This window comes from Hyperolius riggenbachi, chromosome 4, assembly GCF_040937935.1.
Source record: "Hyperolius riggenbachi isolate aHypRig1 chromosome 4, aHypRig1.pri, whole genome shotgun sequence".
Taxonomy (NCBI): domain Eukaryota; kingdom Metazoa; phylum Chordata; class Amphibia; order Anura; family Hyperoliidae; genus Hyperolius; species Hyperolius riggenbachi.
In genome coordinates this window covers 239061826-239074479 of record NC_090649.1, presented here as the reverse complement: position 1 = coordinate 239074479, position 12654 = coordinate 239061826, and the positions used below count along the sequence as shown (strand labels likewise).

General features: G+C 46.7%; 1 protein-coding gene across 1 annotated transcript in view; it reads right to left on the bottom strand.

Moving 5' to 3' along the window:
- Nucleotides 1–12654, bottom strand: part of LOC137571816 (CD109 antigen-like) — a 99515-nt gene that overhangs the window by 23850 nt on the left and 63011 nt on the right. The window contains exons 15-16 of the mRNA XM_068281494.1: nt 9054–9285; nt 5538–5709 (exon numbers count right to left, since the gene is read on the bottom strand). Of these exons, the coding sequence (XP_068137595.1) occupies nt 5538–5709; nt 9054–9285 (404 nt within the window). The remainder of the gene's footprint in view (nt 1–5537; nt 5710–9053; nt 9286–12654) is intronic.

Below are 12654 nucleotides of genomic sequence, written 5' to 3'. Positions count from 1 at the left end.
ACACAGCATGATGTAGAACTCGTCTGGAGGGTCAGTGGGAAAAAATCTGTCTGGTCTCTCTCCATTGTTATAATGACTGCATGTGCAGATAAGGTCTTAAACAGGTTGAAAAGTTTTGACAGTCCCTAGACTCCAGGAGGGCTGCTTGCTGACTTGTGTAAGAGATTGGCAGGGACAGCAGTCCTATTACCAGCAACTAGTCTCTGTGTAATGTGGGACTGCAATACAGATAAACTGCTCCATCTCAGGCTATTCTCAGTCTCACTCCACTCCTCCTATCTCTGTATGTGTATAGTGTATGTCTACTGTGTGCTGTGTATAGTGTGCTCTGTGTGTGTGTGTGTGTGTGTGTGTGTGTGTTGTGTGCAGTGTGTGTACTGTGTGTGTGTGTGTGTGTATGTTGTGTGCAGTGTGTGTACTGTGTGTGTGTGTGTGTGTGTGTGTGTGTACTGTGCTGTGCGTGTCTAAAGTGTGTGTGTGTGTGTGTGTGTGTACTGTGTATAGTGTGTATGTTGTGTGCAGTGTGTGTACTGTGTGTGTGTATGTTGTGTGCAGTGTGTGTACTGTGTGTGTGTGTGTGTGTGTATAGTGTGTGTACTGTGCTGTGCATGTCTAGTGTGTGTGTGTGTGTGTGTGTACTGTGTATAGTGTGTATGTTGTGTGCAGTGTGTGTACTGTGTGTGTGTGTGTGTGTGTGTGTGTGTGTGTGTGTGTGTGTGTGTGTGTGTGTGTGTGTGTGTGTGTGTGTGTACACTGTGTGTGTGTGTGTGTGTGTGTATAGTGTGTGTGTGTACTGTGTGTGGTGTGTGTGAGTGCATGCCGCAATAAGTATATTTTATGGTGAAACGCTCTGCTGCATAACAACTATTTTCTGGTGAACCCATGCCGCAATAAGTACATTTTCTGGTGAAACGCTGCTGCATTATGATTTTCGGGGGTCTTGGGGGTGGGGTTCACCACAGGAGTGGTGTTCACCATGAGGGGTGCGGGGTATGGGACTGGGGGCAATCACGGGGGGGGGGGGGGGGGTTGGGTGCCACAGGATTTCTCGCCTGGAGTGACAAAATGGCTAGAGACGCCCCTGCGTGTATCGATTCCCCAGCATTATACTTTTAGCCACAGCCCCTCAACAAGCATGCAGATCAGGTGCTCTGAGCCTCTGACTGAAGTCAGCCTGGAATAGCTGCATGCTGGTTTCAGGTGCAGGGGCGGACTGACCATTAGGGCACTCGGGCACGGACCGAGGGCCCGTGGTCAGGGGGGGGCCCGCCACCCGCCAGAGAACCCTGAGCAGGAAGGGAGACAGCCAGTGAAGGAGGGCGATGAGCATAGCAGCGGAGAAGGGGGGAAGTTCCCCCCCCCTTCTCTCACTTTGGGGCCCCCCTTCCTGGCTCTCCCCTCCGTAATCTGCAAAGTGCAAACACCTGGAAGCGGCTGACACCTGACAGCGGGCGGAGACTTACCGCTGTTCAGCCATTGGAGGCATCGGTGATCTGTGTGCCGCTAGTCTGGGCTTGAGAAGCCCAGACTAGCGGCACACAGATCAGCGATCCCTCCGGTGGCTGAACAGCGGTAAGTCTCCGCCCGCTGTCAGCCGCTTCCAGCTGTTTGCACTTTGCAGATTACGGAGGGGAGAGCCAGGAAGGGGGGCCCCAAGGTGAGAGAAGGGGGGGGGGGGAACTTCCCCCCTTCTCCTCTGCTATGCAATTTGCCCTCCTTCACTGGCTGTCTCCCCTCCTGAAGACACTACAAGCCTGGCTGCATATACTGGGGGCACTTACAGACCTGGCTATACTGGGGAGACCTATACACCTGGCTGCATATACTGGGGTCACCTATACACCTGGCTGCATATACTGGGGGCACCTATACACCTGGCTGCATATACTGGGGTCACCTATACACCTGGCTGCATATACTGGGGGCACCTATACACCTGGCTGCATATACTGGGGGCACCTATACACCTGGCTGCATATACTGGGGAGACCTATACACCTGGCTGCATATACTGGGGGCACCTATACACCTGGCTGCATATACTGGGGGCACCTATACACCTGGCTGCATATACTGGGGAGACCTATACACCTGGCTGCATATACTGGGGATACCTATACACCTGGCTGCATATACTGGGGGCACCTATACACCTGGCTGCATATACTGGGGGCACCTATTCACCTGGCTGCATATACTGGGGGCACTTATACACCTGGCTGCATATACTGGGGAGACCTATACACCTGGCTGCATATACTGGGGGCACCTATACACCTGGCTGCATATACTGGGGGCACTTATACACCTGACTACATATACTGGGGGCTCTTATAGACCTAGCTACATATACTGGGGGCACCTATAGACCTGGATGTATATACTGGGGGCACCTATAGACCTGGCTGTATATACTGGGGACACCTATAGACCTGGCTATACTGGGGAGACCTATAGACTTGGCTATACTGGGGACACCTAAAGACCTAGCTACATATACTGGGGACACCTAAAGACCTGGCTATCTATACAGGAGACACCTATAGACCTGGCTATCTGTACTGGGGACACCTATAGGCCTGGCTACCTATTCTGGAGACACCTGTAGACCTGGCTACCTATACTGGGGACACCTATAGACCTGGCTATCTTAACTGGGGACATCTATAGACCTGGCTATCTTAAATGGGAACATCTATAGACCTGGTTATCTATTCTGGGGACACCTGTAGATTAGGTTACTTATACTGGGGACACCTATAGACCTGGATACCTGCACTGGGAAAACCTATAGACCTGGATACTTCCACTGGGGATACCTTTTGACCTGGTTACCTATACTGGGGGCACCTATTTTGGGGGAACTGCTGCCAGATTAACTATTTTAACTGCTGCTGCCAGATTAAGCGTATTTTGAGAAACAGCTGCCAGATTATGTGTATTTTTGGGGAACCGCTGCCAGATTGTGTATAATGGGGGAACTGCTGCTTCCAGATTCTGTGTATTTTGGGGAACCACTGCTGCTACATGTATTTTGGTGATCCGCTGCCAAATTATGTGTATTTGGGGGAACCGCTGCTGCCAGATAACGTCTATTTTGGGGGAACTACTGCCATATTATCTGTATTTTGGAGGAACCTCTGCCAAATTGCATGGATTTTTGGTGAAATGCTGTCAGATTACATGTATTTTGGGGGGAAACACTATGGCAGAGTTCAAACTTTCCCGGCAGACCTTTTACACCACTGCTAAGGTCATGTATATTTTGCCCCACCCATGACCACGCCCACATTCTGTTGCGTGACCACACCCATTTTTTGTCAGTTTACAATATCACAATATAACATATTTACTGTTGTCAATAAATTATTATATCTTAGTCTGTAAAAATATAACGTGAAAGGTGGGAAACACTGGTATGGGGGCCCCATAATCTCCTATTGCCCGGGGGCCCCATGAGTTGTCAGTCCGCCCCTGTTCAGGTGTGTGATTCAGCCACTGCTACAGCCAAAGAGCTCAGCAGGACTGCCAGGCAATTGGTATTGTTTAAAAGGAAACCTCAATATCCCTCTCAGTTTAGGCCCGGTTCACACTTGCGGTTCTCTGCCAAACGGACCGGATGACCTGACCGGATCCGGACCGGATCCTGATCGGAACCGTACGGTTCTGATCCGGATCCGATCCGGATCTGGTCAGGTTGCATCAGGTGTGCATCAGGATGCGATCCGGATCCATTTGGCAAAAGAGAGTAGAAATAAAATAAAAATGTTGGGGTCTGGGAGGTCAGCAGAAGGTGGACCTGTGGAATCAGGCCCTCCGCTGTTTAGAACTCACCTCCACCTCCGACATACTGCCAACATCTCCAGCACGTTAAACGTCACTGCTGCTTCACTCCAAAATGCTTGCCCATGTGTCCCCATCCAAAATCGCCGCTACAATACGCATAGGAAGTGGGGTAGAACATCCGGATTTTATAGCCAGTGTGTTGTGCGCTCTCCGGTTCTCATTGGTTTGTATTGGCCGGACGGTGCAGTCCGGCTCCGCTCCGGATACGTCTGCCGGAGGAGCCGGACCAAAAAATAGCGCATGTTGGGTCTTACGCCGGAGTCCGGATCCGGTCCGGATCCGGTCCGGACGAAACGGACGCATGTGAACGGACGCATAGACTTTCATTGCTATGCCGTGCGTCCGTTCCGTCCGTTCCGCATGCGGTCCGGCTCCGGCACGGCGATTCCGGACGGCGACCGCTAATGTGAACCGGGCCTTAGGTTCCTTTTAAATGGTCAGAGGAAACTTGCATGTAAAGTCAGAACTGGAAGTCAGCTCTACAAGCAAATATGTCTCCCTGGCTCATACGATTTCTGTTTAACTAGACATGATGTGATGCTGATGCACAGTCAGTTCTGGTAAAGAGGGAGACCTACTACCTTGTCATACCAGGCTGTCCATGGCAAGATGCTAGCTGTAATTAGATCCCTTGCAAGTGGATAGGACTTGTGGGAACCTGTTAACCATTTAAAAATAAAGTATTTTAATTAACCACTGACAATTCAGAAGGGGATACTAATTACAATACAATAACATTTGTGGAGCAGCATAGTGGCCAACTGGTTAGCACTCTCTTCTGAAGCAGTATAGTCTCAGTTTCAATTTCCAGCCAGGACACTATTTGCATAAAGTTTGTATGGTCTCTCTGTGAAGCGACATGCCACTACGCTGAAAACAAGCAGAGGTCTCCTTTCACTTGACACTGATGAGTCAGAGTATCCCCAGTTCAGCCTGTTTGTTCCACTTTGCGAAACAGATAGTAATCAGATCTCTCTTGTCTATCTATATATGTAATGCATATGATGGGTTGATTGAGGACTTTCATAAAACATGTTGCTCCATATATACAAGTTCCAGACACACATATCTAGCTGGCCGGGGTTCCTGCTGTCAGCAGCTTTCCTGTGTCTGCTCAGCTGGTGATGCTGAGCTCGTTGGAGTAGCACTAGCAGGATGTGCTGTGTGGAAGAAGAGAAGGTCCAGGACAGATTTCTTCTGTGCAGAAAAGAGGGGCTGCAGCACAGCAGCAGATGGACATTCCTGAGGGAATTGGAAAATCCAGAACACCAGGACACACTTCTGCATGGTGAGAAGAAGCTTCTGCAGTCTATTCAGTGATAGTGTCACAGAGGATTGTTTAGTTAGGAGGGAGACTGCCCATACATCTAGAGATGTATGGGCAGATTCAACCATGCCAGATTTTGCATGTACATCTGCGTAGGTGGCATCCAACTAATTGGCATTACATGACATGATTTGTTGCTGTGGTTTAACCGCACTATATAGCATCCTCTGACATACATGTGAGTACATTCAATTGCAACCGGATGGTACTTGTTGCCCCACAGATCAGAGGCTGAACTGTACAGCAAGCATTTACTTTTTCATTTACATAGACACTTTCTGTAAATCTCCTTGTAGCAATCCGTTTATAATTAATGGGATTAAAGTATGATTTTATTTATTTATTTATTGATCAGTGGAGTTACCTGAAACAGTAGCTCTTGAATTAAGCTGATCCAAAGCTGCGGCCCCTTTGGTGCTGTTGGCCAGTAATAATGCATATGCAACAACGGACAAAGTATAATTGCTGGCAATTCCTTTTTGAAATTGTTCCTCAAGATACTGGACTGCTTTGTGAATTCTGGATTCATAAAGTCTCTGAAAACAAATGCATAATCCAAATACCAAAACATTAATAACTTTGTGAGTTTCTTGCATTGTTTGCATATTATTATTATTATTACTACTATGATGATGATGATGATGATGAGTATTATTATTATTATTATTATTATTCTGTATCTATATGCATTGACATTTTCCACAGTGCTTTAGAAAATACAACAAATAATTCATATTACTAATGACCGTACTAACACAGTCAAAGAAAGTTGATATCCCTTTCATACTCTATGGTCAATTTACGGGGAACCACAGATGCAGTGATTCTTGCAGTGAGTATATTATGACCAGTGCTGATGGTGGTGATACCCTGGTCCACATGCAATGAACTTTTTCTCCTAGAAGATGATTTTTCATCTTCTTTTTTAAATAACTTAATAGCATTTTACAATGGAAAAAAATAGTAAAAAGTAGTTGAAAAGCACTATTAAAATTATTTTGCGAATGTTTTGCTTGCTGGGGGTTAAAAGGCATTTTACTGACAAGGGACTTGATTCACGCATGCATTTAATACGCAATGTGACGCGTGTGAAGGTTTACGTGCGTAAACATTTACGTGCACGTGCTAACGCGGCAAAGTGTTTAGCGCGCACGCGTAAATCTTTACGTGCGTAAACCTTCACGCGCGTCACATTGCGTGCTAAACGCATAGCACAGTCGTGCTATGCGTTAGCACGGCTTTGTGAATAAAGCCCTAGGTGTGAAATATCACCTATTTATAAAATAATAATTATTAATAATTAGTATTCATATAGTGCTAACATCACTGCAGCACTGTACAGAGTATATAGTCTTGTCACTTAACTGTCCCCCTGAGAGGCTCACAATCTAATCCCTCGAATCAGTTCATTTTGGCGCCCAGTGCCAAGTGCTGAAGCTGGACGCAGCCATAGATGGCGCTAGTGCTATGCTACGTGGGGCGCGTAAGAGTAATTTGGGGTTCCGGCAATCAGCAGACCCCGACTTACATCTCCCTGCTACAACTCAGAGGGAGAATAGCATTTAATGCCGCCGGTGAGTTTAGCCGTTGCAGGGAGAGGCATCATTCGGTTCGCCCTGCACCCAACTGCCTGGCCCCTACATAATATGCCCTCCTAATCCCTAACATATGTCATCTATGGGAGGAAACAAGAATGCCCGGATGAAACCCACACAGACACAGGGAGAACATACAAAGTCCATGCACATAGTGTCCTAGCTGGAATTCAAACCGAGAACCCAACCAACAAGAGAGTGCTGCACTTCCATGCAAATTCTGGACCTGAAACTGAGACATCTATAGGGGTTTGTGTGCTAAACCTTACTCTGTCCTGTTAAGTCTGATACTGCTGTAAGCTAGGGAAAAAATAAAACACATTTCCTTTTTTGCATTCTGTGGGCTTGATGCACAAAAGAGTGCTAACTGATAGCACGGCCGTTTTCGTGCGAATTTTCCCGCAAAACGGTAATGTTTGCACGCAAAAATTCACAGTTGCGCTCAAAACAATATCGTTTTGCGCAAAAAATTACGATCACGCAAAATGCGTGAAAAAGGCCGTGCTATCAGTTAGCACTCTTTTGTGAATCAAGCCCAGTATCTGTGCAGGAGTATGTCAGATCTCATTCTGTGGACTTGTAGTGATGGGAAAGCACTGTGGAAAACATCAGGGCCCTACTCGTATTTAATCTCCAAGCTTTTAGGCTTCTTTCCCACCAGGACGTTGCGTTTAAGGGGACGTTATAGGTCGCATAACGTGCCCCTAACGCAATGCCTGGTGGTGCTGGAGGAGGACACTACCAAGAGCTGCATGGTGCGCCTTTTTTGTGCTGTGCGATGCGGAGACCAAGTGATCCGCATTACGTGGTCCCACCAGCCAATCGCCGCACAGAGCGGCCACTCCAGGAAGTAAACACTGCACGTCACAGTGCAGTGAATATTAATTAGCCATGTGGCTGGCCGTGGAGGAGGAGGGGAGACCTCCTCCTCCAACATCACTGAGCATCTGCAAACAGTCTAACGCGGCTTAGCCGCGTATAACGCACAGCATGCAGCACTTTCTTTTAACTTGCTGCGTTACAATGTAACGCAACGTGGGCACTGTGAACAGCCCATTGATTTTTCATTGCTGTGCGGTGGGCTGCGTTACAGGCTGCACTAACGTGCGTCTGTAACGTCTTACTGTGAAAGCAGCCTTAAACTTCATTTGGGCCATTTTTCTCCCTGTCAGTTTAAACCTCTCTTTCCAGAGAGTCTTTAAGCTGCAATTCCTGGCTTTTACGGTGACTGCCACAGGATTGGATGGCAGGCAGTGAGTGGAGGGACTGCAATTGGGTGCACCAGTGCCACACTCCCCTGAATGGATGGTAGAGGAGCTCAATGTTTAACTCAACACATCCACACAAGTATCAGGTAGAATGCAAGTATCAGGAATATATGGCCAGGGGCTGGGGAAGAGAAATGAGCACTTGGAACAACGTGCACTGGGGTCTTCCATGATAGTCAAACTGCGCCATGCATTGACAAGGACCACCTGCATTTAATGGTGATGGCATTACAGAAATTACTCAGCTAAATAACTTTAAACCAGGGAAGGTGCCAATGCCTGTCAGATATTATATGCAGTGGATCTGATCTCTGACTAACAAATGGCAACCCTAAGGCCTTGTTCACATTATCAAACGCAGATGGCCGTGATATCGGAACACAATGCATATAATCGCCCGCCATCTGCGTTTCCATGCGTTTTGTGGCTGATCCCATTCACTGAAAGTGAATGGGTCAGCCGTGTGTTTTGGGAAAAAATGTGTGCAGCATGCATTCGTGCACTGCACTGGTACAGAACACATGCAGTGTGAACATCAGACAGTACAGTCTATGCACTTTTGATGTTCCTGCGTGTCGGCCTGCCACACGCATTTCTGAAATACGGACGACAACGCATGCAGTGTGAACGAGGCCTAACCATTGTGTGGATGCCCTCACTCATTTACATAGGTAGAAAGTGAAACTGTCTGTTGATCAGTAATTGCTGGGCAACTGAGATAACCCTACAGAAAGTGTAGAAACGGGAGCTGGATCATAAGAGCCATGGTAATGCACAGAGGAAAGTTCACACATTTTTTTCTTGCCATATCTTATTAAATTTGATCGATACAACAGGAAAAAAGGAAGACATGCTAAATATTTTAAAGTTGCAGACAACAGTGAAACAGAAATGTATATCCTTTCATAATTCTAAATTCTTTCTCACTCTGCAAGAAAAGTAAAAGATCTATTTTGAGGACGATATTCACTAGAATAACACGTGTAAATAGGTGTGTATGAATCATGCAATACATACAGCATAGTGCACATCTTCCAGTAGTGAGGTCAGTATGTAGGCTGTGAGGGTGATCGGACCATTCAGCCCACCCTGAAGTGAATAGTGGATAACTCGGCCAGGCTCAGAGAATATCCCAGTCCTTATATCCTGGTACTGGAGCAGCCAATTCACTGTCTGATTTAAAACATCTGGATTTATGTAAATATATGGCCGGGCCTGAAGGAAACATCTGAGCACAAAGGCTGAAAGCCTGGGAAAAAATACAAGTGTTGGGAAAGGCTTTTATAACATAACCATACTGAAATTTTCATAGTACTAATGCATACATATATATATTTATATCTCAAGGATATTGTTATTCGGATACCATATATTACAGCAACAAGCAAACAATTCAAGTAGAGGCGTAGACAGGGGCGTAGCAATAGGGGGTGCAGAGGTAGCGACCGCATCGGGGCCCTTGGGCCAGAGGGGCCCCGAGGGGCCCTCCCACAACTACAGTATTAGCTCCCTATTGGTACTGTGCTCATAATAATCACTTCTATAGATACTTTTAATAGTGGTAATCATTAACAAACTGTTCCCCATCCCCTTCTTGTACCTCTGACACTCTAGTTGCCATTGGCAGGTTTTGGTGCGCCGTATCAATTGTTATGTATAGAGTGCTTGGGGGGCCCCATGTAAAACTTGCATCGGGGCCCACAGCTCCTTAGCTACGCCACTGGGCGTAGATAAATGAAAACACCAATTTCAAAATTAAGGACTGTAAAGACTTCTATGTACAGCAATCTCACAATTAGTATATGCCATTGGAAATTAGGGGAATTCTCAGTACAACAGTAGCTGGCAAATGACTGAAATTGTGACAGTAAGTTGACCTATTACTGGTGTCAACTTTACTGTTGTTGCATTAATGAGCCTTGTGCCACTAGCAAATAAGTTCAGGCTAATGTTTTTAGTTATTTTTGTGACTGTTGTGAGGTAGTCAAGGCTACTATATTAGGTTACATTCACTGGCATAGGAGCACAAAAGCGGAAATTTGGGTGCTCGTGGCTGGCTGGCTGCTAATAAACTTGGGCACCACATAGATAACAATACTGATTGCGGCTATAGACATTGGCAATGGAGGCAACGATTATAGCCAAAGTGCTGAGGTGGCAGAGGGACCAAAAGTAAGGGAAATTGCAGCATAGATGGGGGTGGAAAGAGGTTATTCGTGGCAAGTGTAAGCCGTAGGTGTGGGGGATAGTGTTAGGAGTAGGAAGGAGTAGGTTAGTATTAGAGATAGTTAGGGTAAGTTAGTTTTAGACTGAGATACTGGTAGGTTAGTGTTAGGAGTAGAGAGAGGCGGGTTAGTGTAAGAGGAAGGTTAGATAAAGTGATAATAGAATATATGTAAAATTACTGATATTCTACTATCAGAATTATCCAGCACCCAATAGTAGAATATCAACATTATTGCCTGTATTCTAATAAAGGCTTCATCATTGACCAAATTATCCCGGCATTTTATTTTTCCATTACGCTAGGAGCTCTTGCTGCAAAAGTCCGAATCACAACAAGGCTGTGCTCCAGGAGCAGACCCTTCTAAGGCCTTGAAATGCAGAGTCAGTAGCAGAGTCTGGCTCGCATTTCCACCTCGTGTCCTCCTTTCTTTTCTGTGCTTCCCAGCATCTCCATGACTCCCAGCAGAACCGTTTACATGGTCCAACAGGCAAGCATAGCCACGGATCACATGAGGCCTGTGGGTACAAAGTCACAGGTGGTCAGGAACACAGGATGTGGCAGGGAGCATAGCGGCGGAACAGGTGAGAGATTCCACCGTGCTCTGCTCTGCTAACTCTGGGAGTGGCACACATTACTATCTAGTGCTGCTAACTTGGGTGAGGGGAGGCACATGGCTACCTAATACCACTAACTGGGGTGGGGAGGAAGGCACACGGCTACCTAATACTACTATCTGGGGTAAGGAGGGGGCACACATGGCTACCTAATACTACTATTGGAGGTGTGGGCACACACATGGCTACATAATCCTGCTATCTAGAAGGGGGCATGCACATAAGGCAACCTATTGTTACTGTGTCTGGGGTGGGTGGAAACACATGGCTACATAATACCGCTACCTGTGGTGGGGAGGCACACAGGGTTACCTAACACAATAATCTGGTGTAGTAGGCACGCATGGCTATCTAATACCACTGGCGAACTCAGGGGGCTATTCCGGGTGTCTGGAACCTCCCCCCTGCACTGAGCTGTGTATTCAGCCAGGGAAGCCTGCATAATATAAACAGCCTCATTCTCCCTCCCTTCTTACTTCTGGTGCCTCCCTCCAGCTAATAGAATGAGAGAGGCAGCCGAGCTTCCCTCACAAGAAGATGCAGCCTGCAGTGAGAGAATGTTGATTATAAAGTCCCGGACTCTCCACAGCACAGAAGTGTCAGACATGATGAAATTAGAGTGCAGGCAAGCTGGTAAATATGCACAGCATGATGCAGAGCTTGCCTGGACTCAGGGTCTGTGGGCAAACATCTGTCTGGTCTCTCCCCATTGTTATAATGACTGCATGTGTGGATAAGGTGTGGATAACAAGCTGAAAAGTTTTTGACAGTCCCTAGACTCCAGGAGGGCTTCTTTCTGACTTGTGTGAGAGACTGGCAGGGACAGGAGTCCTATTACAGACAAGTAGCCTGTGTGATGTGGGACTGCAATACAGATAAGTTCTCTGCTCCATCTCAGGCTATTCTCAATTTCTCCACTCCTCTCTCTGGGCTAGTGCAACGCCAAAATGACAATAGCAATCGCTAGCAATTTGTGAGTGTGATTTTGTGAAGTGATTTTCAGAGCGATTTTTAAATGAATTGCTCAAAAACATGCTACATGCAGTATACCTGCGATTTTGAAAAAATCACAACGCTGCTGTGGGAACACCCACATAGGGTAACATTAGCCAAGCGCTTTTCAAATCACTGTTGATTTGAAAAACGCTCAGAAGCACTCTTGGTGTGCACCAGCCCTCCCTCATTCACCTTTGTTTCCCTCTTCCCCTAGACCTGACTGTGTGTTCTTGTCATACAGGAAAGCTAAATAAAAGTGCAATCCTGGTGAGGCAAAATATTATTATTTAGTATTTATGTAGCGCCGACATCTTCCGCAGATGCATATATCCCTGCATCATATGGGTATCGCTTGCGCTATGTGAAACTATGTAGCATATTCCACTGAATTGTCCAAACTAAGTCTATCTCCTGTTCCTCTCTTGGGGAGTTGTTCCAGCGCTGTACCCCGTTCACATTTGCTGCTACCAGAAGCCCTCAGAAACACTAGTGTCCTTGAGTACTTCCAAAGATAGGCAGCTCCGTAATACGCCAGCGCACTTTTGTGCATGGGCAGTATGGAGCCACCTGTATTCGGAAGCACTCGGGGACATACGTGCTTCTGGACCTTTCAGGAACCCCCCCCTTAAAAATCCTGCGTTTGCCCCTGAATACTGCTTCCTGGTGTGGAGAGTGCAAATGGCTACCTTACTTGTAATCCTCTAGCTACCTAATACTACTATCTGGGAGGCCTCACAAAGCTACCTAATACTGCCATCTTGGGGAGGGGATGCATGTTTAC